Below are 25,446 nucleotides of genomic sequence, written 5' to 3'. Positions count from 1 at the left end.
TTTCTACTGAATACAAAATTCAAATACTCAGCGAGGAAGCAGACGGTGCAACTATAGATACAACAAGGAAGTTAGCCCGGGCTATGGTTTCTCAACGGAGGTTCGAGTGCTCGTAACTCGAAACTAAGTTCAGGGAAGCTACCCGGTCGTATACGTAGGTGCAATAGAGATGGGGAGAAGTACTCAGGGATTTAGCCTTCAGAGGTCATTCGGATTGCTCTCTAGTAATTGGTAAGCCGGTTCCTCCTCCTAGGATGCTTTCACTACTTCTTATGGGGCCGCCTGATCACTAGAGTAAGAAGCATGTGAGAGAGAGAGAGAGAGAGAGAGAGAGAGAGAGAGAGAGAGAGAGAGAGAGAGGAGGTGAGCGGTAGGAGTTGATCTAGCTTAGATTGTTGGATTGTCTTGAGTCGGGCGTTGATCGACTGACTTCAACCTAGTGCAAAAATAGTGGAGTTTTCGATTTAACCAATAAGGTGTCGATTCGATCAAAATATTTCTAGAAATTCATGTTTACTTGTTGGACATTTTTATACACTGTCGATTCGATCGACATGTGTGTTGATTTCGATTGATGGTACGTCAAGTCCTGTTTATTCATTTGACAATGCGCACAAGTTTTGCATCAGTGCGGGTTTTATTTCTAATTACATATGAAAGTATATAAGTACGCTTGTAATACACGATCAGGGTTATATTGCGAGAGCTTAGCACGTAGAAAATAATTTTGAATGAATCTAGGGTTTTCCATCTGTAGGTTGTTCAATCTCTTGTAATTCTTCTAATACAGTGGATTGATCGTCGCTTTGTGCCATGGTTTTTTTTTTTTCTTCTCACAATGGGTTTTTCACATAAAATATATGTGTCTTTGTGGTTGTTTGTTCTTTTTCGTTATTTATTGCAGGGTTAATTTTTATCTAAGGTTGGTTTTGCGCCCAGGGGTTTAGTTCGAGACAAAAAAGTTTACAGGTAAAAACAAATTTGAACTATGAAAGTTGAAGATGAAAGCCATCATAGTTTAGTAAGAGCTGCAACATACGCCCCTAGGGAAAGCGAAATGTTCGAAATCTACGAAGGAAGAGTATTGGAATTAACTTTATCATAGGCTTACGGGTACAATTCAATTATGCTTGGCTTATGAGGTATTGTACAATGTCATTGATAAGACGACTACCGCAGGATTGTGGGCGAAGTTAAAGATCATCCACATGACGAAATCGCTCCCCGATCATTTGTATATGAAGAGATGGTTCTATACTTTGAGGATGGTGGAGGGGTTGGACCTATCTGAGCATATCAACGTATTCAACAAGCTAGTTTGCAAGTTGACAAGCGTGGAAGTGAAGACCAATAAAGATAACAATCCTAATTCTGTTGAGAGGGAAGAGTAGAGGTAAAGGTACTTATATGGATACATTGTTTGCTCGAGAAAGATGGTCTGAGTGAGAGAATGAGGAGTCACAATTGATATCCAAGTTGGAGGGCTGAGGCAAGTTGAATTGTTGGAATTGTGGCAGGATGAGACACATAATGAAAGACTGTTAAGATCCCAAAATAAAAAAGGAGGATAAATCAGATGATTCGTCAAATGAAGCTAATTCAACGATATCTGGTGAAAGGACAATTGGTTGTGATGTGTTGTCAATGTCTAAGTTCGATTACTTATATTATGAGTGGATTTTATATATTGGGGCATTGTACCATACGTGTCTTCATCGGAGTTGGTTCATCACATATAGCGAGTATGATTTTGGCTTTGTTCTTATGCGCAATGATCATGTTTACAAGATGATTGGAATTGGTTCAGTTCACATTAGAATGTTTGATGGAATGGAGCGTACTTTGACCGATATGAAGCACATTCTGAAATTGAAGAAGAATCTGATATCTCGTAGAGCTCTTAATGCATTCCGGTGCAAAATTATGAGCTATGAAAGTGTCCAGAAGGTTTCTAAAGGAGTACTCATTGTCATGAAGGCACAGGTGAACAAAAATCTTCATAGGTTGATCAAGAATACAATATCAGGTGGAGTTGCGTCATCTGTAGTGGAGTTCACGTCAGTACATTTGTGGCATGCCCCGGGCACAGGAGTGAACGCGGTATAAAAGTACTCCTTGATCCTCGGTTAATTTCTCGTTTAAAAAATTTTGATTTAAATAAATTTTTTTTTTTTTTTGTTACTTGTAAACAACTAGGTGATAAAATTAGAACTTTACACAATAGTTTATTTTAAAAATAAGTCAGCAAGCTTTTTCATTAATAGAGATGCCAAACGGTCATCAGCGTCCTTACTCAAAGTACTTTTGACAAAGGCAACGGAATGTAAATTCTATATTAATAAAGTAGTTTTTCGTAAAATTCAATATTAATAAAGTCGTTTTTCGTAAAATTCCAACCTGGTCGCAAGTTGCAACCAGCGCAGGAGTTTAGACCTGTGCACTGAAAACCAGAGCGGGGAGACAGGTGGTTTACGCTGCCAAGCGGCGTCGTTTCATCCATTGACGATGCTGTCGCATGCAAAGCGTGGTCTGCTGCTGATGCAGCAGCAGCAGCATTCCATTCTCTGTCAGCAGCTTCGATGGGCAGCAGCAGCAGCAGGGAGGGGCAGGCATCATTCTCCCCTCGCAGCAAAGAAGGGCGACGAGAAATCCGAGTGGTGGATTATGGACGGAGAGATGCACGAGATTGGCGACAACGTCCCGCCCTGGGAGCGTTTCATTATCCCTCGCGACAATATCCCCAACAAGCGCCGCAAGCAGATGCGCGAGCAGTTCATGCGCCGCACCCGCCTCGTCCTCAAAGAATCGGTACTTCTCTCTTTTCGTTTCTCCTTTTATTTTGTTCACTTGATTTTCCAGACTGTTCATCTGGTGGTTCGCACTGGGTATGGGCCATGGATTGGAAATCTCCTCCATCGATTAATCACATTCCTCTGCTCGGTGGATGCTTACCAATGCACTAGATATCAAATGGTTCGGATTGTCTTAGGCAGTTTCTTTTCCAGCGTCTCCCATCCATGGCTGGGCCCACCAGATGAACAGTCTGGATCAGTACAAGGCGGGCCTCTCCTGCATGGAGCTGCAATTGCCTGAACTAAAGTTGCTTCATTGTCTAGCTCCTGTTCTTCTTCCATTATTGAAATTCTTGCATATTGAATTCTTGGACATTGAAAGTTCTAGTCATTGGTTGTCATATGAATTGGACGTTGAAAATGCCACCTTGTACAAAGATTGAAAAATAAAGTAAACTAAAAACTCTGCAATTTTGGAAGGAAAGCAAATTTTTTTTTTTTTTTTCTTTCAAAAATAATATCTCGTACACATATACGCTTCCGTTTATTTGCCATCCAACCTGTTGATAAGGTCACTCAACCTGATTGGTTTGATTTTGTGATTTTTGCTTGGTGGTTCATTAATTGTGGGCTGAACTTGATCGAAACATCCGGATCAATTGATTGGACTGGCCATGTGTCACTATGGAACCTTTTGTTCTTGAAGCAATTGATTCTCCTTTTATATGGCTCCATGTGAGTGGGGCCCATCAGGTCAATAGTCCGGATCAGGGATCCATGAATTCTAGTTGTAGCATTAGGGCATTATCCATCTGAACTCTAGTATACATGCCCTATCTGATGTGTTGCATTTCTCTATTTACATCCCACCAATTGGATGGCTGGGATTATCTATATTACTGATGTTAGTTATGATGTTTAATTAGATGAACAACTTATCTTACTGAAATTTGAGTCCCACCTGTAATATTGTGGGGTCAAATAGTGTGTTTATTACATGAAGATCTAACCGGGCATCTGATTATGTAATCCAATGCTATTGTACAATGCTTCTAATCTTCTCGGGAGTTGAAGATGAGCTGTACTAGGCCATTGACTTGTAATTGTTTTTTGTTTGGTGCATCTTAGCATTTCCAGGATTTTTACATTGTAGGTATTTTGAATTCGTAGGCCCATTTTTATGACCCACTTGATGATTGGTTTAGCCTAATATTGGCTTAAATGTTCATCTAGATGGGCTTAACAAAATGACATATTTGGTGCTAAGATTTGTTATGTGATTATAACATTTCGGAAGGATTCCTTACTCCAAGCTCTACTTGGTGTGAATCTACGGCTTCTTACCTGTAGCTTACTTACAGGTTACTCAAACACAAAAACCAACTTACCTATAAATAACTTGCAGCTTGCATCCAAACAGGATAATTTGTAAGTGACTTTCACCTGTAAGTAACTTAACTCTAACTAGTCACTTACAACTAAAAGAACTTACAGGCTTCCAAATAGGTAAAAAAAAGAAAATTTTTACCCGTGTTCATGTTTGGGCAATTTCCTTTGGCTCTGCTCATCTAGTGGAATGCACCATGGTCCAAAACTCACACTTGTTTGGGGTGTACAATCAACATAACTAAAATGGGCAGTCAAAACATAATAGGCCATGACCCACATTCAATGAAGAAAAGTCCTCCAATAAGATGGTTGGGATCATTGTATTGGAGCAAGTTTTGGGAAATGGCCAATCTAAAATGGGGCCCACCAGTGAGCTGACTTGTTTGTCAATGGTAATTGCCTATCTTCCTCGCGGTTAGAATGGATTGGGGGCTTCCTACCCTGTTGCTATTGTAGATCACTCTTGCTAGGGATCTTGGGATCCTTCCACCTACTTTGAACAATGGTTGCACGAAGTGTGAAGTGGCAACATATTTTCATGTGCGAGCAGGGAAGTGTTTGTTTTAAAACGTTAGCAAGTATAGACGGCTTGGAAGTAGGAGCGGATGCGTGAAGCAGATCAAGAGATGGACAATAATGATTATGCTGGAAACAATTAATAATACCATTTCTTATTCTTTTTTTTTTTTTTTGTATTTTAAAATTATTTTAATTGATTAAATATTTTTAAAATTTAAATAATTAATATTTTAAATAGAAAATATGTAATAGTGTTCCCAACATATTTATTATATACATATTGATAAGAATGTTCTACATTTTTCATAATTTTCAAACAATATCTAATTAATAAATATGTTTTCAAAGCACTAATCTTTAGAAGCAATGCAGTAATTTAGTATAAATAATTCACTATTTTATACACTTCATATTTATATTTCATTTATTTTTTAAATATAGTTTATTTATTATTAAATATATTTTCAAAAAATACAAAAGAGTCTGGCCAATCTGTATACTGACCTGCACTCGTCAATGTATTTGTTGATGGTCAACGGTGGTTGATTAACACATTTTCTGACAAATTCTATTTATATCAATTTTCATGATATTTAATTTAATTTATTTTTTATTTTTTTGAAAAAGAGAGTGTGGTCAACCTATAGACTGGCCTAGATTCATCAAGGTATTATTTTCCACACTTGATTTGCATTTCAAAAGGGTGAAAATGGAAAAAATTTGGATTTCTTCAATTTCTTTTGCTTTTAATTTCCACCTTCAAATTTGTAAAAATCTAGAAACAAATCCATGTCAGTGCTTCTTTTTTTTTTCCTGTATCCTAACCAACTAGACTACAACGGAAATCCATGTCAGTGCTTGAAAATCATGCATAGATATGGATTTGGAACTGTTTTGATACTAATCTATATAATTTGTTTTTTACATGTACATTTTTAAAGATTTCTCTCTGAGTGGGTTCCTGCCCATTTCCACTCTAGATCACGATTCTCCACCAAAATCGTGTTTTGATGCGAAACAACTCGAGTGGGGTTTTTAAACACACTCAAACACGATCTTCCCCCAAATAATCTAAAGTAATTTCATTTTTCAAAATTTCAGATTTATTTTTTATTTTTATTTCACTGAACTACGGGACCTGGCGTTGAATACTGCATGTATTGATTGATACCATGCAAGATATATTACAAAATATTTACGTACATTGCACGATAGTAGGGAGTTTTGCGAAGCCCCCTGGACACGTATTGCATAAGTGCAATATTGATAATGTCTACATTGAACACTGGTGGCATGCACGTAGATCATAACTAGGGAATTGCTGTTGACAGGAGCTTTCCTTGAAGGATGACAATGGAACAATATGCTAGCCACATCCATGGGGTATGAATAAGTGTGCTTTCAATTGACTTTCATTTCATTAAGTTCAGATTTTCCAAAAAGGAAAAAAGCTTGGAAACCAATGGACTACAGAATTGAGAGTAGCATTCTTTAGATTAGGTCAACGTAGAATTCTTGTTCACCTTGCATTACTACATAAGTGTTGGCGGTGGTGGATTTCTCAGAATTAACATGGTAAAATAATCTAAAGCCATGCTACGGCAACCATACTAAAAATGCACTTCAGGAATGTTTCATATTCTAAACTTTGGAATGGGCAAGACAGTTGAAACCTTACTCTAAGCAGAACTAGCAGACACTATTTATGTGAAATCAGGGTGCCACTAGAGTCTGCCTGCCCATACATTTAAAATATATTCTTTGAATGTTTATTCCACCAATTCTAGATTGTCTGCTGTTGTTGTGCAGCTTATAGTATTCGCTAAGAATTGTTTTTGCTTGCCATTTGCTGTCTCATCATTTAGCTGCCCAACCTTTAGCTGTTGTTTGAGACAGAGCCCTTCTGTTATGCAGTCAGATTCTTGCAGCTTTTTTGTTGCATGCATTGCTTGGTTGGCATGAGAGCATAAATATCATGAAACTGTTAACCTTCAGATAAAAAAAATCATGAAACTGTTGTGTGGTGTTGGAATGGAGTATGCAACATCTAATATTTCTTGATGCCTGACAATATCTGACTTACTGAACTTAAAGGAGCATGAACCTTGGTGCAAAAGATATATGGAACTATATCAAGAACTCAGGGAGAATTGGGAAAGGTTATACTGGGATGAAGGCTATTCTAAGAAAATTGCTCAAGATCATGCCAACTATGAATCTGCTGAAGATGATGATCTAGATTTTTCACCATACAGGTCAGTCTCCACTTCTGAAAGTTCCTTTGTTGCACAATTTTTTTTTTTAACTTCTAACTTGTTGTTTTGCTATGCCCTTTTTGTCAAATTTCTAGTTGTAGCTAGGTCATTATCTGCTTCTTCGTTGAGGAATTATATGATCCGGCCTGAAGATAACTAGTGTTTTCAGTTTGTTCAAGTGGGATCCATGTTTCAGCGATATGGACCATTTTTTTCCCTTGTGAATACTATTTATTTAGTAAGGAAAAGGGAAAAAGGAACAAAGCAGCGGCACCACAAGTACACAACCGGACATACAAATGATTGCAAACTCAGGAGCTAACAAACAGCCTCAAAATACTTGACCCTGATCCATCTCAATCTCTACTAGCAGTAAATCAACTCTCCCTTGAAACTCCTTTGGCCAGCAAAAGAGCTTCCCCATTAACTTCTCCAGGGACATGGACGAAAGAAATGGATCTGCCTGTGCATAAATTATAAATCTCTTCCATAATGTTTACAACTGCCCACGGAAAAAGCCCTGAATCAGCCCATCTGATTGCTTGTTGCTGAATCCCCTTCCCCGAATCCCCTTCCATGTTGGGCTGCTCCATTTGGCGACTAATAGTAAATTTTAGACCTTGAAGAATGGCAGTTTACAAAAATGGAATCATGAATCCCAGTCGTGCCTGAGAGAGAGAAACTCAGAAAAGACGAGCCCCAAGATGATTTCCGATAATGCCACCTGTTTCGGCTGGACACAGGCTACATCGAACTACCATCAAAGTTTAATTTAAATTGACCACTGGGGGAAACCATCCCCCTGACCAGAAGCTTCACCAATCTCTCCCCAACTGAACAACTCCATTCCAGCTTGCTCTAATAATTTGATTCGAGAACCCTTGACATCCTCTATCCTTGGTCCAATCAAGGATAAGATTGATAGTTTTTTTTTTTTGGGAAAGATATGAGATTGATTGATTTGCCAATGATTTTCTCTACACTAGAGTTTTTTCCCCTGGAAAAATTTCCATTTCTTTCCAACTAGATGCACCAGCAGACCATGTGCATCGCTGCTTTCTAAATAACAGCCCAATGGGTGACTAGGAGCATGATGACTGGATGAAGAACATGTTCTTCACTGAGCATGGGATAACCTATAAACTACCGAATTCAGTCAAATTTAACAGATCATATCTTCCAAGAGAAGCTGTAGTGTAGCAAGAGATGGGGGACATTCTCCACAAGCATAACACAATGAGCATCTATTCGGAAAGAATGACCTCTGTTCTTCAAATGGTCCAATTTGAGGATTTTATCTAACATCATGTCCAGCAGAGTGCAGATGCCTCCAACAGAAATTGACCCAGTCCAAACCCAGAGATGGAAAAAACATCTCAGAAGGACTATGATCTAGAGTGATGTTGAGTCTATTGTAAAACGATTTGACCAAAAAACTCCCATTTAGGTTCATCCACAGAGCCACCCACCATCTACAACTGTTTCTTGATATTGGAATGTTTACTTCCTCAAGCAATTTTAGCATATGGGAAGGAGAATTAGTCTCCTCTTCATGGTGGTTTCTTCTGAAGCTAGGATCCAGTGATCCCCATTTCGATGGTAGTAAATCCGAGCGACTGATTCCTTGTGCATCACAATCGAATACATCTGCTGGAATTTCTTGCAAACAGGCATCTCCCCACACCACCAATCTTCCCAGAATCGAATTCTGTGCCCCGTTCCAATTCTGTTTCAAGTACACTTAATCCATCTCTACATCAGAAATAACAGCTCCAAATAAATGTGGCCATTCTTTGGTTCACTCTTATTATCCCCCATCCATTTTGTGTGGTGCCATATTTTGCAGCCAGCATGCTCTTCCATGGAACTGACTCTGAATTGCTGATGCGCCACCTCCACTTGCCCAACAGGGCAATTGTTCATTTGCTTGATAGATCAAAATTGCTGACCACCCTTCCTCTTAGGCCTGCACACTTCCTCTATGCAACCAAGTGGTCCTTATGGCCTTCAGTGCTACAGACCATTGGACTGTTAGGTCCAACCATTGATCGACCTTGCCCCAAAGTTTCCTCAAAATTTCAAATTTAGTAAGCTTTCATTTGGCAGCTTTTGAATAGATGGTTAATAAGGAGTCAAAGCTATGCATGTTCAACTGTGTTGCTTTTCATGGTACACAGTAAGTAGAAAAGGAGAAAGGGAAAAGCAAGAGACAAAAAAGAGGAAGAGTCTTACGGTACTCTTCTCCTCATGCTTTATTTATAGCCACACTCAACCCCGAAGAAACCATAAAGGCAAGTTGCATCATAGGTGTACTGAAATAAATACTCGCACACGCAACCCTTTGCTTACACTCCCTGTCAGGATGGAGAATAAATGTCACACGTGCCCGGCTTGCGCAATAAATCTTGAATAGGATTGTGAATGGAACCTTTGCTAAAGATACCAACCAACTTGTTATTTGAAACCACAAAAGTTCACACATCACATTTACGATTGCTAAATATTCAGCTTCCATGGAGGAACAAGCAACCACATTGCTTTTCACTCTTTCATGACCAGGTTCCTCCCACGAAAGCATAACAACCACTAGTAGACCCAGTGTGACAAATATCGCTGGGATTTTGAAAATGCCCGACAATTTCATGAAAAATACACTAAACAATATCATCTCTACCACAAGATTTTCAAAATATTGGAAGGTAAATATGGAGTTTTTATTACGAAATTGTTGCGATATTGACTTCAAAAGTAGTAGAAGGAAAGGGATCAATTGGTGATTACACATGCATGGTGTTGAGCTTGGGTATGAAGGAAAGGTTACTTAGGTGTTTGGCTTTGATGGCAACCCTATGGGTGCTTTGGGGGGGAATGAATGAAAGATGCTTTTGGGTATGAATAGCTTGCGGCAGAGGTCTTCGGTAGGGAAAGCTTCATGTAGTGTGCGGCGTGATTGATAAGAGAGAAACACCAACCCACAAAACTACAATAGCCAAATGTAGATTACCTACCAGATGGAACACCAACCCAATCTACATTAGAATATCATTCCACTTGAAGATGGCCATTTCGCTTATAGAAGATACAACGACCAGGCTCCCTTTAAATACGCGAGGATACGAAACATGACCTCTATATGAGGGACCCGGGGAGCCTACATAAATTGGCTAACCACGCTGGGAGGGTATACAATAACATGTCTGGTAATTGTTAGATGAATCAATTTTCCAATAGGTCGATGATATGTCCTTGACTCATCAAATAACTCAACCTGGTCCACACTAAGTTTTTGATTTGTATCCATGGGAATTTGACGGGGTTGGCTCCTGAAAGACTTATCTCATCTAGTAAATCCATCTTATATTTTTATTAACAAATCGATGCCCACTTTGGACTTGGCCACCTCAATGCCCAAGAAATACTATAGACGACCCAAGTTCTTCACTTAAAAATGTTGTTGCAGAGATTTCTTCAATACGTGTATTGTAACTGCTTGTCACGATAATGTTGTTTATATATATAACCAACACAACAATGCATATCTCACTTCGCCTTACAAAAACAGAGCGGTTGGCCTAGTACGTTTCATCTCGAATTTGAATACCGCCTTACTAAACTTTTCGAATTAAGCTCTTGGAGATTGTTTTAAGCCATAAATTGATTCCTTGAGACGACATACCTTATCCGACTCCTCCTGAGTAACAAACCCATGTGGTTGCTCCATGTAAACTTCTTCAAGCAATCCGTGGAGAAAAGCGTTCTTCACATCAAGCTGATGTAGTGGCCAATCCAAATTTGCGGTAAAACTTTGTCACAAATGAGGTCTTTGGATAGTCGACTGCAAGATTATGATAGTACCCTTTGGCAACTAATCGGGCCTTTAAATGATCCGTTGAGCCATCATAATTGTATTTTACTATATACACCCATCTGTACCCAATTGCACACTTTCCAATAGGCAATTCAACTAATGTCCAAGTTTGATTATGATAGAGTGCAGTCATCTCTTCTTCCATAACTTGTTTTCGCCCATCACAACTCAGAGACTCTTGGAAAGAATGAGGAATATACACATATGATAGAGACAACAAATTGTCAAAATGAAGGAGATAAACCGCCGACGCAAATAAAGTTGGAAATATGATGTTGACTTCATGAATGGATACCCCTACGACGAGTGATAGGTAAATTACCTTCATTTGATGGTGTAGGCAAGGACTCAAAAGAATGGTGATCTTTTAACTGATCAAGAGGATTGATAGAAGTCATGCTTGCATGTGTACTCTACCTCCACATTTGCAAAGGCCGATCTGCATGTTGCATAGGCTTCTCCCTAACTCCACTAGTAGTATTGGTTTCCTCAGAGAAATATTCATTTTTTAAAAAAGAATGTGACATCAGCTAACAGTTAACACAACGTCTCCAAGAGATGGGATTATAACATTTATATCCCTATTGGGTACAGGAGTAATCAAGAAAAATACGCTTAATATCCCTTGGTTCAAACTTGTCATGAACATGATCAAGTTGATGCACAAACACACATAACCGAACACATTTGGAGGGATAGAGTAGGAAATAATTTGAGGACAAAAGATAGAGAAATGTGACTTTCCATTTAGGATCGATGAAGGCATCTGATTGATTAGGGAGCATGCAATTAAGATTGCATTACATAGGACATAAACTTTAGAATTGAATTGAGTTTGTGCTTCCACAAGAAATTCTTTAAAACAAGAAAATACTTTTGATTGATCTTTCATCAACTATAGCCATGTTATACGAGAATAATCATAAAGAAAAACAAAGTACTTGAAAGTAGATAAACCAGTAAGATGAATTGGATTCCAAATATCAGAATGTACTAAGTAAAAAGGTTCATCACTTGTCTATATGAGGAAGAAACAACACTTTATAATGCTTCCTCAACTCATAAGTCTTACACACTAATCTAGATACATGAAACAATAATAGAACTAGACTCTTCAAATTACCTAAGGAAGGATAACCAAGCTTGAAATGCCACTGATGTGGAGAGAACTGTTCGTGGTGCAAATCTAGTTATTCCACTATCGAGATAATATAGTCCATTCATGTCATACCTTCCACCAATCATCATTCTCGTCTTTAGATCCTAAAATTTACAATACGAAGGATAAAATGTGACAGAATAATTTAGATTTGGTTAGCTTTAAGGTTGTACATTGAGCCGAGTCGAGTTGAGGTGGGCCAGCTTGGCTTGACTCGTTTGTGCTCTCCTCGACCTTGAGCTTACCATTTGAGCTTGGCTTGACTCGTTCGTGCTCCCCTTGAGCTCGAGCTCTCCCTCGAGCTTACAATTCGAGCTCCCGACCCCAAACTCGACCCAACCTAACCCTTAAACTTGCTAGAGAGAGAGAGAGAGAGGGGGGGGGGGGGGATTTGGTGGGTGCGGGTCATGCGGCCAAGACGTTGAGTCGAGCTCGGCCAAGTGGTTGAGTGGGGAGAGAGAGAGAGAGAGAGAGAGAGAGAGAGAGAGAGAGAGAGGAGCTCGGGTGGGTGCGGCGGGTTGGGTTTGTAAAGGGGGTAGGGCCTTTAGTTTTTCTTTTTGGTTATATATATATATATATATATATATATATATATATATATAAGCTGAGCCGAGCTCGAGCTAACCAAGCTTGGAATCGAGCTTCGAGCTAAGCCGATTCAAGCTCTACTCTGCTCGACCTCTTCTCGTTTTCAAACGAGCTGGGTCATATGAAGCTTGGCTCGCCTTGAGTCCCTGTCTAAGCCGAGTCAAATCGAACTAGATCGAGCTAAACCGAGCGAGCTTGGCTCGTGTACAACTCCAATTAACTTATTCACACATAATAAACTTCAGAAAATTTAGGAATGCAAAGTAGTCAAGATGTGCAAAAATGGCTGTGTTTCGGCTGTAATGGCCGAGTTGTACCGATAATGGCCAAGGCCATTATGCGAAACGAGTTCGAAGTAGGGTGGGGGAGAAAATGGAGCCGTAATGGCCGTTATGGCCCCTGTATATGCCATTACAAGGTATAACAGCGGTTACGGCCCCGTGATGGAGAAGAAAATGAAAAAAATAGAAAAAAAAAAAACCTCACCTCTTTCACCCTTTTTCTTCTTCTTCTTCTTCTTCTTCTTCTGCCATTGCTTCCGCTGCTATGGCAGGTATTGTAGTTGCCGCGGCTACCAACTCCCTCTCTCAGTCTCTCGATCTCTTGATCTCCTTTTCCCCTACCCTTTCCCACTCTCCATCTCTTTTCATTTCCTTAATCTCTCTCTCTCTCTCTCTCCTCTTTAAACGAGAATGACAATGTGGTCATTCCGTGATGCAGGATGATGGAAAGAAACTATCCTAGGATGTAAGATGAGAGATCAATTACACATTTATTTCAACAATCAACTTGTAAAATCAAGCATATCCTCATAATAGATTCAAAAATTCAGATTTATAACATGAAGATCCTAGGTTTTCACATACACGGTGCACGAAAATATAAAATAGTTCAAGAGTGGCCCACTTGGAAGTAGGGACTTCCAATCTAGTGTAGGCACGTTTCACACTCAAGGGAATGACTAATAGGTTTTATGATTAGGGTTAGGAAGGGGAAAATCTGAAATATGGAGAATTAGGGTTCACGGGAATTGGGGATTTTGAATTTAGGGTTTTTAAAAATTGGGGACAATAGGAAATTGAAGATCTATGGTTTAGAAGTTTGTAATGGAAGGAAAAAGAGGAAGACAAGAGAAGAAGAAAAATACTTTTCGAAGAAGAGGAAGAGGAAGGATGTACCTTATAATCCACCACCAAACAAGCTTCTACTCTTCTAAAATTTAATTGGAAGGGAGGGTTTTAAAAAAAAAACCCTAGAAAATAAGGAGGAAAATTCCTTCACACAAGAGAGCTTCTCTCTTTTTTCTTTCTTCTCAATAACACCACTTGGGTTGGAACTCCACTCCCCTTGTGGTTTTATAATTAAAAAATTCGAAATTAAAATTCAACATAATTACAACCATGCCACTCACTTAAGTAAAGTGGCCCATCATCCAAAATAAGAAAACTAAAACATTTATTATCAATACCAACCATCAAATAAATCCTAAAAAATAACAAAAAACATAAAGAAAAGAGGATTAGAGTATAGGGGCCTAGATCAAGAAGATTTGGTGGCTCGATGGCCTGATCGACAAGATCCAATGGTCGGATTGACATGAAATAGAAATCCTATGACTAAAAGTCTAAAATAGTCTCATAAGCAGCTCACATGCATCATCCCAAAATTGGGGTCTTCTTGATGCACGTCCAATGCATATGGGGTCTTCAAAATGGCCCGGTGGGCCCCATCTGGAACTCATCTCCCATCCACAAAGAAAGTTGTGTTGATGTGGGCGATTGTCTCCGTTTCTGGTACACTCGAGTAGGTCCTCTGATGTCCCTGTTATTCCGTAGCCACTTTTTTTTTTTTTAAATAAAAATAAATTCTTTTTTACACCTTTGGTGTATGACATTGAGTGCACAACATCGTGGGGCCCACCTTGATATGTGTTGTGTATCCACGCCGTCCATTAATTTTTCTAGATCATTTTAGGGCATGTACCTAAATTGTTGTAGATCCAAATCCAGGTGGACTACATATTAAGGATTGAATGCCCACCATTAAAAACTTCCTAGGGCCCATTGTAATGTTTTTATTTTTTCCATCCAACTTGTGGATAAGGCTACGCTGTCACGCCCTGAAATTCGAAACCTAAATATGGTGACCCTGATCTCGAGTTCTAGGGTGTGAACTAATGTTTTATGTATTCATTCATCATATTCTCATTCAAATTATCATTCATCGAAACCAAACTATAATTAAATCATCCAAACCACAATAAAAATAACTTGAACCTTAAAATTTAACTTTATAAATCTTACTTTGAAATCCATCGCTCGTATTAAATCCTCACCTTACTCTTACTACTTTAAGTTTATTACAATCCTTCAAAATATAAAAATAAACTAGAATCTATTTCTACTAGAAGCAGTCGTCTAGGTATTCTTCATCTCCAACTTCTCTCTCATCCTGTAAACTTGCAAGTGTTGTTAATTTGGTGAGCTAGAAGCCTAGTGAGATCATATCCCCCACAGTTGAATTCCAAGAGGTAAATCATACGGAATTAATAAATAACAGACGAGTAAACATGATTTTAACGGAATAACGACATGGATGTCACTTACACCAAGATGTAATTAATGAATCATGATGCCATAATGATATGAATGAAATAGTGTAGGCAATGTAAAGCATAACCAAATCTAATTAATAGTTTTCCACGAACTCGCATGCCTCTAGACGTTAGGTACCTTTCGCAAATCAACCATGCTCACCTAACCGGTACAGTGAGGTGTGTACTTAAATTCACTTGTCTATGATCATGCAGGGGCTCTAGACTTTAGGTGCATTTCACAAATCAACTATGCTCGCCTAACTGGTCTGACAAGACGTGTAAGATAACCAGGATCTTGTACGACTTTGGCATTAGGTACCTTTTGCAATCCTTAGATGCTCACCTAACCGGTTCGACGAGGCGGCAAATCAACCATGTGCACCGGTGAGCAAATCAACCATGCACCACCAATCCAACCAAGAAAATTAACCAACGGAATGACCAGATCTCGTACGACTCTAACATTAGGTACCCTTTGTAGTCCTTAGATGCTCACCCAACTGGTCTAACGAGGCGGCCAATCAACCACACATCACTGATTTATCTTCCAACTAAAATCCAAATTCCAAATATCCAGTCCGAATAACATATATTCCATGATGATGCAATGCAAATCAATCCTCAAGCACTTGTAATGCAAATCAACAATTCAAGTTCAAGCATACCATGATCATGATGCATGTGATATACATGAATGAACAACTTAACTGAAAATCCATTCCAAATCAATAATGTAATACATTAACAATGCAATGAATTATAACAGTACGAGATTTCAACATAGATAAAGAGAGTACACAAGAGTAAGGATTCGGGATGTTGACATTCAAGTTATTCAACAAGAGGCCATTCCAAGGAATCAAATAATTCAGGGAATGGATTAGAACTATGGAGAATCAAGTAATGACAGTAAAGGGAAGCCCTCAAAGCAAAAAGAAAAGGGCTATCCTACAACCGAAAGGGCAAAACCCGAGGTAAAATGGCTGCACCCGAAGCATAAAGGCTAGACATGAATCAAAAGACGCAGTAATGTGCATAAAAAATCCAATTAAGGAGGGAAACAAGGAACTATCTCTTACCTAGGATCAAGAACTTCAAAATCTAGAGGCAATGATAGAAGAACGTGAAATTAGACAAATAAGAAGGAATTGGAATTGGAATTGAAAGAAATAGAATTTAACAACAAATGAATCAAGTGAGGAGGATCGCAATGAAGGAATCAAGTGAGAACGTTCACTCACATTGCAGAATCAGTTCGAATATCACCCGAATGAATTCGAACCCGGTGTTTTTGCTTGAGTGCTCCGCGCCCCAAGCTAGGCTGGACGACCCTCCTTTCCTCTCTCTCTCTCTCTCTCTCTCTCTCTCTCTCTCTCCACATCAGCCCATGGCTAACACCCTCCCTTTTTTATATACAAGACCCACCGACTCCTCAGCACTTCTCTCTTCCAATATATGCACGCACGTGCCCATGGGAAACTGTATCCTCCCACCGCTTACTCATGTGTGTGCTACCACGTGTGGAGAAACCAAATTCAAGATTTCTTCTTGTATTGGAATACCCGTTGTCCACGCTAGAGAGTTCCAACGGAACAATGTCGGTTGGGCCCTTCTCTCGTTTACGCTTTGCACACGTGCAACAGACAACATGTTAAAACATCTTTCTTAGGTGATATAATTGAAAGTCCATGCGAAGAACGGTCCAAATAGATGCATATTCATGTAGTTTGAGAATAATGATCGGCTGATGGTTTGGATTCTTGATGATTGTCTTAGATCAATGGCTAATACGGCTTGGATTTGCTGCTAGAGATGGGCAAGGCATTGCAACCGTCTGCATCTTTGTTGAGTTTGCGCATGTGAATGATTTGCTTTTGAATACCATCCATCGGGATAGACGTCATACACAGTTATTTCTAAGGTTCACAATTAGAATAGGGATAGATTCAATGGTTGGTGGTGTGGCTTGATCCGTTTATCTAGAAAGCAAGGGCTGATGGACGTTGGAGGGTTCCATGGTTTGAACGACCCTGATGGGTGGGCTTCAACTTATAAGGATGGAGTTTGTCTTTGATTCCTGTCATAGCTATGTAACGGCGTCTGAGTAGAAGGCGTGAATGGGGAGGAGTGTAACTTGTTCCAAAGACGCATAACGTCTTGTTGTTGGGGTCACATGAGGGCCGCGTACACATGTGTATAGTGTGGAACGGTCGTGATGCATTGTATAGTGCTTTGTACCTTGTGTGGGCTTGTCGATGAGCCGTTCAAATTTACCGAGAAGATGACTCCAATTGTTGTTTGAATGGACGATCTCAATTGTTGTTTAGGTTCTTCTCATAACATGAACGGCCGATATGGTTATTGTACGGGCATTGGATCATCGGTAGTGTAGATGCTGACCAAGAGTTGGATGGACGGCTCTGATCATTGTGAGATTGGATTAGAGGGTCCTATAAACGAGAGTAGGCCCAAAAAGAATGTGGGGGCCATGCCTAAGAAAAAATATGCATAATGCTGAACAAGGACCCACACATTGGGTCCCAAGCAACAACCAATCCAAACCACACATTGTAAAATGGCGATGAGCCCAAAACCCACCAAAAAACTGACAATAAACCCATCAGGCCACCGATAAGCAGATAGCCACAAATCATCTCATCCACCAGCCCTGTAAAAACAACTAATAGCCAAACATAACAAAACCAACAAACATCCCCCCGCCACACAAAATCCATCCATCCACCAGTCGCCACATAGCATTCGGAAAATCAAATGTTAGCTCTTACACACACCCAAAGCCATCACAAACCGAATTCACCAATCTACTCACCGACATGAAGTTGAACTTTGAAAAATCAAATGTTAGCTCTTACAGTCCACTGGTCAAGTGTCGCCATGTAGCAGGAGCTGTACTGAGATTATGTTGACAATGGAAGGATGTGACCCTTCGATGGTACAAATATGTGACCTTTCAAGAGTGGTTGAAGGATCTTCATTTGCTTGTCTTTTTGCCCATGTTTTAAAATAGCTCCAAAGCAGTTCTCCAATGACCAAGCCGACAATTGTGACTTCCACCATTTTGACAATGTTTGGCGCATGTGTTGTGCTGAGCGTGCCAGAGCGGATGTGGCTAGAACCGATCATCAAATGGATTTATAAGGATACGATTATCAGTCTTTTCATATTTTCATTTAATGCAAATAATAATGCCAGCCAAATTCTCGAGACAAGTTGTAGAGAGGGGTCATCAAACGATAGGGCGCAACCACATGGAAGCCGTTGGTGCGGTTTCCTAAAAAAGCGGCTATGTTTCTTTTCATTTCAGTTGAATGCGAAAACACATGGATGACATTGTTTCTACTTGATTTGATGGTGTCAAATCAAATGATACATATGATGCCACGTGATAGCAATATCTTAGAGTAAGACAAATATAATATCTTCTCAGCTGTCTATTGAGGCTAGACGATCTGCGACAGAGAGGGTTCATCCTTCTTTGAGTTCTTTTTGCCTTTTGGTAAAAAAGACTTTCTACAACCGTGATAGCGATGGTCATTCAACAATAATGCAATAGAGATAAAAGATTTAAGAGATAAGAGAATTGGAATTGCATTAAAATGTTCACAAGTAAACACTTACGAACAAAAGATTGCCCCGACAATGAAGTCAATGAAGAAATTAATTACGCATAATTCTCCGCGTGGTCCAACGACTGCGGCGTAGGTGAAGGAATCTAAACTAATCCACGCTGAGAGCAGCGATATTGATGAGCAGTGGAGAACTAAACAAACAACTATCACTACTCTTCCTTGCAATCCGATAGCATGGTGTGGATGAAGGGAATTACACTAAGTTAAGAGCTAAGATCCATGGGGAGAGTAGTGTGGCATTGGTGAGCGAGGGAGAGCTAAACTAAACTAAAGGGTCCTTGAGGACAAAGATAAGCAGTGTTGTGCTGTAGAGTTGTGTTGGTGAGGGCTCAGAGCTCTTTAATCTTTCTCCTATTTATAGAATTTCTCGGGCGATTGCTGGAGAATCATCTTTGTAACCACTTTCCCATGTTTGCCGAAGTGTAAATAACCGTCTAGGTCATTAGGTAGTCGTGGCCTATCACATTCCTCCAAGCGTAGCAAACGGTGACTACTGATTGGCCATCTGTCATGCGCATGTCTTTAGGCTACTACATGGGTTGGAGCCTTCCATGTTTTGCCACGTGTAGATGGTAGCTATCTTTTCTCTCGCTCGAACGTGCATCGTGTGGCAGCTAAATCGGCCAACTTGGGTTTGTCCTCACCTTACTCTTATCGGTTGTGACCGTTATGGCATATAGCTTATTGTGATCTTTTCAGATTTTACCGTGAATCTCGTTCGTGTGACATGTGTCCTGTGACAGTAACTAGCTGGACTTGGCCTTTTCTAACTAATTATGACTCTTTAGTTTCGATTGAATTCAACCGTCAAAGTAGCCAAGAAGATCTTGTATTTGTCTTATTCTAAGATATTACTGTCATGTGGCATCATCTGTATCCTTCGATCTGACAATGTTAGATCAAGTGTAAACAATGCCCCAAACATTCTCTTCACATTTAACCTAAATGGGAAGAGATGTAGCCACTTTTTTGGAAAATTGTACCAACGACTTCCAGGTGGCAATGCCCTATCGATTGACGATAATTTTCTACAGCTTTTGTCTAGGGAATTTAGCTGGCATCATTATCTGCATTAATGTAGATATGAAAAGATCGACGATCGTATCCTTATAAATCCATTTGACGATTGACACGAGTCGCATCCAACTCTAGCATCCTCGGCATAACACATACACACACAACCAAATTTGAGCCAAACATTGTCAAAATGGTGGAAGTCACTGCTGCTAGTTGTTGGCTTGGTCTTCCGTTGACTGCTTTGGAGCTGCTTTAAAAGATAGGCAAACAGGGGGGCAAGGTCGGACCACATAATAAAGGGTTTAAATCAATGATGACATTATTTGATGTGTAATCAATATGTACCACCCCTGCTTGAATTCAATGGGCAACATCCTTCTCAAACTCTCCATTCTGTTGAATTATCGGCCCAAGATATCAAAAGTGGTTATTTTGGGAAACTTCTTGGTCAACAATCTCAACTAATTCCTTGCTCCCACTCCTATTGTTACTGAAATTTCATTTCATATACTCTGTTTTAGTTTGACTAATTTTAAATCGTTTAGATTCTAAACCACCCCTCCATAAACCTAGCTTGTGTTTACGTCTCCCCTTGTCTTGTCAATCAAAACTATGTCATCTGCAAATTACATACACCATGGGATCTCTTCTTGCAAATGCCTTGTTAACTTATTCATAACCAATGCAAAAAGGTACGGGCTCGATGCTGATCCATGGTGCAAGCCTATAGTAATTGGGAACAAACTTTTCTCTCCACTAGAGGTCCTCACATTTGTTACTGCTCCCTCGTACATGTCCTTAATCATGCCAATATATTCTCTTGAAACCCCTTGCTTTCCCAACACCCACGAGATTGACTCTCTAGGGACCCTATCATAAGCTTTCTCGAAGTCAATAAAGACCATGCGGAGATCCTTCCTCATCTCTCTATATTTTTCCATCAATTGTCTTAAGTAGGAAAATAACTTCGATGGTAGACTTGGCATAAAACCAAACTGATTTTCTGATACATTTGTCTCATGCCTTAGTCTTTGCTCAATCCCTCTTTCATAAGTTTAATCCCACAATAGTTATTGTAGATCTGTAAGTTGAAAGAAGTCATTATATAAATATATATTTAATATCTTAAGATTATTTACTAATATTTAATAAATATTTTATTTAAAAAAATTGGTGAGGTTTTCTCAATAATATCCCAAGAAAAATCTCAAAATCTGAAAATCACTCTAGAAAATTCTAGGCCAAGAAATTATTGAGAATGAGATTTGTCACTTTGGGTAGATCTATCGTTGGATCAACCGGCCCAATCATCATCATTGTACCTACTCAAGTTTAGGCGACCATAACAAGAATATACCAGTCCTTATCTTGGAGCAAATTTCAGGTATTGGAGAATAATTATGTGTCAATGGATTAGTTCGATCCAAACTTGAGATAAAGAGTGTAGGCCATAAAATGATTCATAAGTGGTTGTTACGTTAAATAGCTTCTAGATTATGAGAGCAGGGAGCATTAGTGAATTGGCTTACCACACTAATTGCATATGCAATATTTCAAGGGTAATTGTGAAGTAAATTAACTGACCTACAAGATGCTGATAAATGCCCGCATCACCTGGAGCTTTAGACTGCTGATCATGAAGGTGATGATTAACTTCAATTGGAGATTTTGCATGACTTGCTTCTAACATACTACCCGTGTCTGTGAGGAGATTGAGCACGTACCTCCTCTGAGATATGAAGATCCCATTATCTTTAATATCAAGTAGGCTTAACAGATAGGATTAGCTTCCCAAATATCCTCTTCATTGTCACCAGTAAGGACAATATCATCCACGTAAACTAGCACAATGGTTGTGGTGCCCTGACTTTTGTTTTTCGTTTTTTTCATTTTTTTATAATAATACCGAATGATCAAAAGTTCTCCTCCTGAACCCAACTCAAGAACAACAATATTGAACTTCATGAACCATGCTTGAGGAGATTGCTTTAAACTGTAAATTGCCTCCTTTAACAAGCAAACTTTTCCTCTCTCCCCAAGATAATGCCTGGAGGTAATGCAATATACACTTCCTCCTAAAGATCACCATGTAGGAAGGCTTTTTTAACATCGAGTGGATGAGGTGCCATTTTTATTAGCCTCAACAAACTGAAGAAGGCCCAAATAGGTGGCTGGCATCATCTGATTTGAGAGGCTTTGGACCAAGGTCCTGTGATTGATTGCGTCAGACCATTGGGTCTGGATCACTGAACCATGTGCCTCAGTTCTGGGAATTGGAAACCCAAGTATATTGTGCATATGGTACTCGGGGCGAGTATCATATAACTTGATGCTATGCATCTTCTGTATTAGTTGTTTTGTTTTGCTGTAATGAATTATTTCATATGGCGATTGCGAGATCAGTTTGACGATTGGTCTTCTGATTGCACGATCAGTTTGCTGATTGGTCTTCTTAAACTGTGGAATCTAGACCGTTTGCATTCCAAATATGACTTTTACGCCTATACTCATACCAGCAATTGTTATTTATCAGAGCTTTATCTGTTTGATGTTTTTGGATGACACTTTTGGCCCCTTATTATTCTGTTAACTGGTATTGTTGGGTTTTTTTGTGTGTGTGTGTGTGTGTGTGTGTGTGTGTGTGTGTGTGTGTGTGTGTCTTGATAGAGATGCTAGCTAGTTAGTGTTTTAGATACCATTCTTCTGATGTCACGAATCTTTCTGCTGCAGAAGGAGATCCCATGCTGAACAAAATAAGGTACCCATGCCATCAATTAACATCTGTAGGCCTCTCTCTCTCTCTCTCTCTCTCTCTCCTTCTTTCCTCCCTCCCTCCCTCCCTCCCTCTCTCTCTCTATTTCCTTGACTCGTATACTAAATTTTTATTTTTATTTAGGTGGAAAATGTCTTTAAACTGATTAGGTAGCACTTCATAGGTGGAGTTACTGTTTTATAGTTTCTAGAAGATCTTATTGGTAACTGAATAAATTTGGATGGTTTTCCTTTTCGACATCATTATAGATGTCATGTGGCAGTTGCAAGACTCACAACATAAGTTCATCATCTAAGCTTTATTCACTGATTGGGGTTGGCTACATGAAATTTTTTCGCCATTCCATTCTACTAGGCCTGTCACACCTCAAAAATGGTGCCCGGGCCCTTGACTCTCTTGGGGTGCGACAAGAGGGGATATTTTATTTATTTTGTACGTGGTTAAACAGTAGTGTCCCCTTTTCATTTCAAGTACAACACAAGGTCATCCAAGGTATCATAGCTAGACCCAAGATATGGCAATATGCATATGACATCCAAATTACATCTTGTTCTCAAAATACATCCTAGATTGACATCTTTTCATTTCCAAAAAGAGAGACCCTAAGCTATGCAATGAAGAGCTCTCGTCACCTGCTCGCCTATACAGTTTGCTAGGGTTTCGTGAAATGCATAAACAACTGGTATGAGCTCAAAAGAGCCCAGTAGGTACACCTCTCTATACCACAATGATTCTAAGGATAACATCATATACATCAGGTAAATGCAGCTATTAAATAAGATGGGCATGAATGCAATGCAGAAACGAATACAAGGAACTACTCTCCACATAATCCCCATACTCCACAGTCCACATATATTGCAATGAAACAATCCCGATAGCACCACCCATCCTTGACAGTAGGGCATCCTACCTAGATCGGCTGGTGGGCCTATGCATGATCCACCCATCCTCAGTGGTAGGGTCAATGGTAGCGATCAGTCGAATACCTATTCCTCCTACTTGGACCGTTCGGTGGGCCCCTTAAATCTACCTCCACCCGTCCCCGATAGTAGGGCATCATACATGGACCGACCGATGGACCTACTGGTTTTTTTTTGAGCTCATGCTAGTTGTTTATGCATTTCAGGAAACCCTAGTAAACTGCGTAGGCGAGTGGGTGACAAGAGATCCTCATTGCATAGCTTAGGGTCTCTCCTTTTGGGAAATGAAAAGATGTCAATCTAGGATGTATTTTGAGAATAAGATGTAATTTGGCTGTTAAATGCATATTGTCATATTTTGGGTCTTGCTATGATACCTTGTAGGACATTGTTTTGTACGTGAAATGAAAATGGGATACTATTGTTTAAGCACATTAAAAAAAAAGAAGAAAAATAAATCCTCCTCTTGTTGCACCCCAAGAGTGGAGTCTAAGGCCCGAGCATGGTTTTTGCGGCGTGATAGACTTGGTGTGTGTGCATCTCTCTCTCTCTCTCTCTCTCTCTCTCTCTCTCTCTCTCTCTATATATATATATATATATATATATATATCTGAGCTTCCCATGAGGTCGACCTGTGTGGGTCCCACCGTGATGTGTGTCGGACATCCACCACATCAATTAGATGCACCATTCCATGGTGGGCCATGGGCCTAAAAGTTAGGTCAATCCACGAGTTAGGTGAGCCACACCATAGACAACAATTGAGAGTAGTTACACGCCCATTGAAACCATCATAATCATTTATGGGGCCCATTGAGATGTGGCTCAGACATCTAGCTCATCCATTGTGTGTGTCCCACTTGGATTGAAGGGTCAGACTCAAACCGAGTTTCAACCATATCCAAAACTCAGGTGGGCCCCACCAAGTGCTTTTAGATTTTTAGGCATGTTTTCACGTAGTTTTAGATGGTGTGATCCACTCGAGTTTCCTATACAATTGATTTTTGGAATATCCCATAAAATAGAGGGGACCCACCAAATGCACCGTGTGGATGTCTAGCACACATCACGATGGGCCCCACACAACTCGACATATATATATATATATATATATATATATATAGAGAGAGAGAGAGAGAGAGAGAGAGAGAGAGAGAGAGAGAGAGAGAGAGAGAGAGAGAGAGATGCTCACATACTAGTTGTACGTACTAGTTACGAATAATTAATGCTAATTAGTGTCTGCTGAAGGATTTGAAAAAGTATTTGAAAAGAGTTGGCATCTTGGGTGGAACCCACCGTGGTGTTAATGTGAAATTTGCCCTGACCATCAGGTGCATCACCCCATGTTAGACCCATGGACCAAAAATTAGCCTGATTCGTGGCTAAGAGGGACTATAGGATTGTAAATAATGTATAGAAAAGCTCACCTTTCACATTGTTTCCCTTGGCATGGCCCACTTGAATCTTTTATGGGCCTTATTTTTAGGTCCACGTCTAGCTTTTAGTGTGACATCTAATGGTTGGAGTGGATTTTACATATTCATCAAGGTGAGCCGTATACACATCAAGGGTAGACGTCTCTTTCTTAACAATTCCATTGGTGTGGCCCACCTGAATCACAAGTCGGGTTGATCGTTTTTGCTCTGCGTCTAAAATGAGATTATTCATTTAATGGTTGGAGTGGATCTCACACATACATCATGATGGGCCCTTTCAAAAATCAAGGTAGAGGTCCGTCTCCCCAACTATTTTATTCCCAGAAAAGAGCATATTTCTAAGAAAAAAAGGGAGCGGATTTGGTGTGACAGTTTGAGTTGGGCATTGAGTCGAGTCGGACCGAGTTAGGGCCGACCTGACTCAATCCAGATTAGGAAAGTTTCTAAAAAATTAGTTTATAAAAAAACAGAAAAGGAAAGT

General features: G+C 39.7%; 1 protein-coding gene across 2 annotated transcripts in view; it reads left to right on the top strand.

Moving 5' to 3' along the window:
• Positions 1-2,402: 2,402 nt before the first annotated feature.
• LOC131239711 (uncharacterized) overlaps positions 2,403-25,446 on the top strand; it is a 44,517-nt gene continuing 21,473 nt past the window's right edge. Inside the window, exons 1-2 of one of the 2 annotated variants that reach the window (XR_009168338.1) lie at positions 2,403-2,808; positions 6,795-6,955. Coding sequence is in view for 1 of the 2 variants with exons in the window: in XM_058237548.1 (XP_058093531.1) it covers positions 2,506-2,808; positions 6,795-6,955 (464 nt within the window). In the remaining variant the exon portion in view is untranslated. The remainder of the gene's footprint in view (positions 2,809-6,794; positions 6,956-25,446) is intronic. The other variant, XM_058237548.1, reaches the window with a different exon arrangement.

The sequence above is a fragment of the Magnolia sinica genome, chromosome 3 (assembly GCF_029962835.1).
Source record: "Magnolia sinica isolate HGM2019 chromosome 3, MsV1, whole genome shotgun sequence".
NCBI classification, from domain to species: domain Eukaryota; kingdom Viridiplantae; phylum Streptophyta; class Magnoliopsida; order Magnoliales; family Magnoliaceae; genus Magnolia; species Magnolia sinica.
The sequence above is the reverse complement of the archived record's forward strand: the minus strand, read 5'-3'. Positions and strand labels throughout refer to the sequence as shown.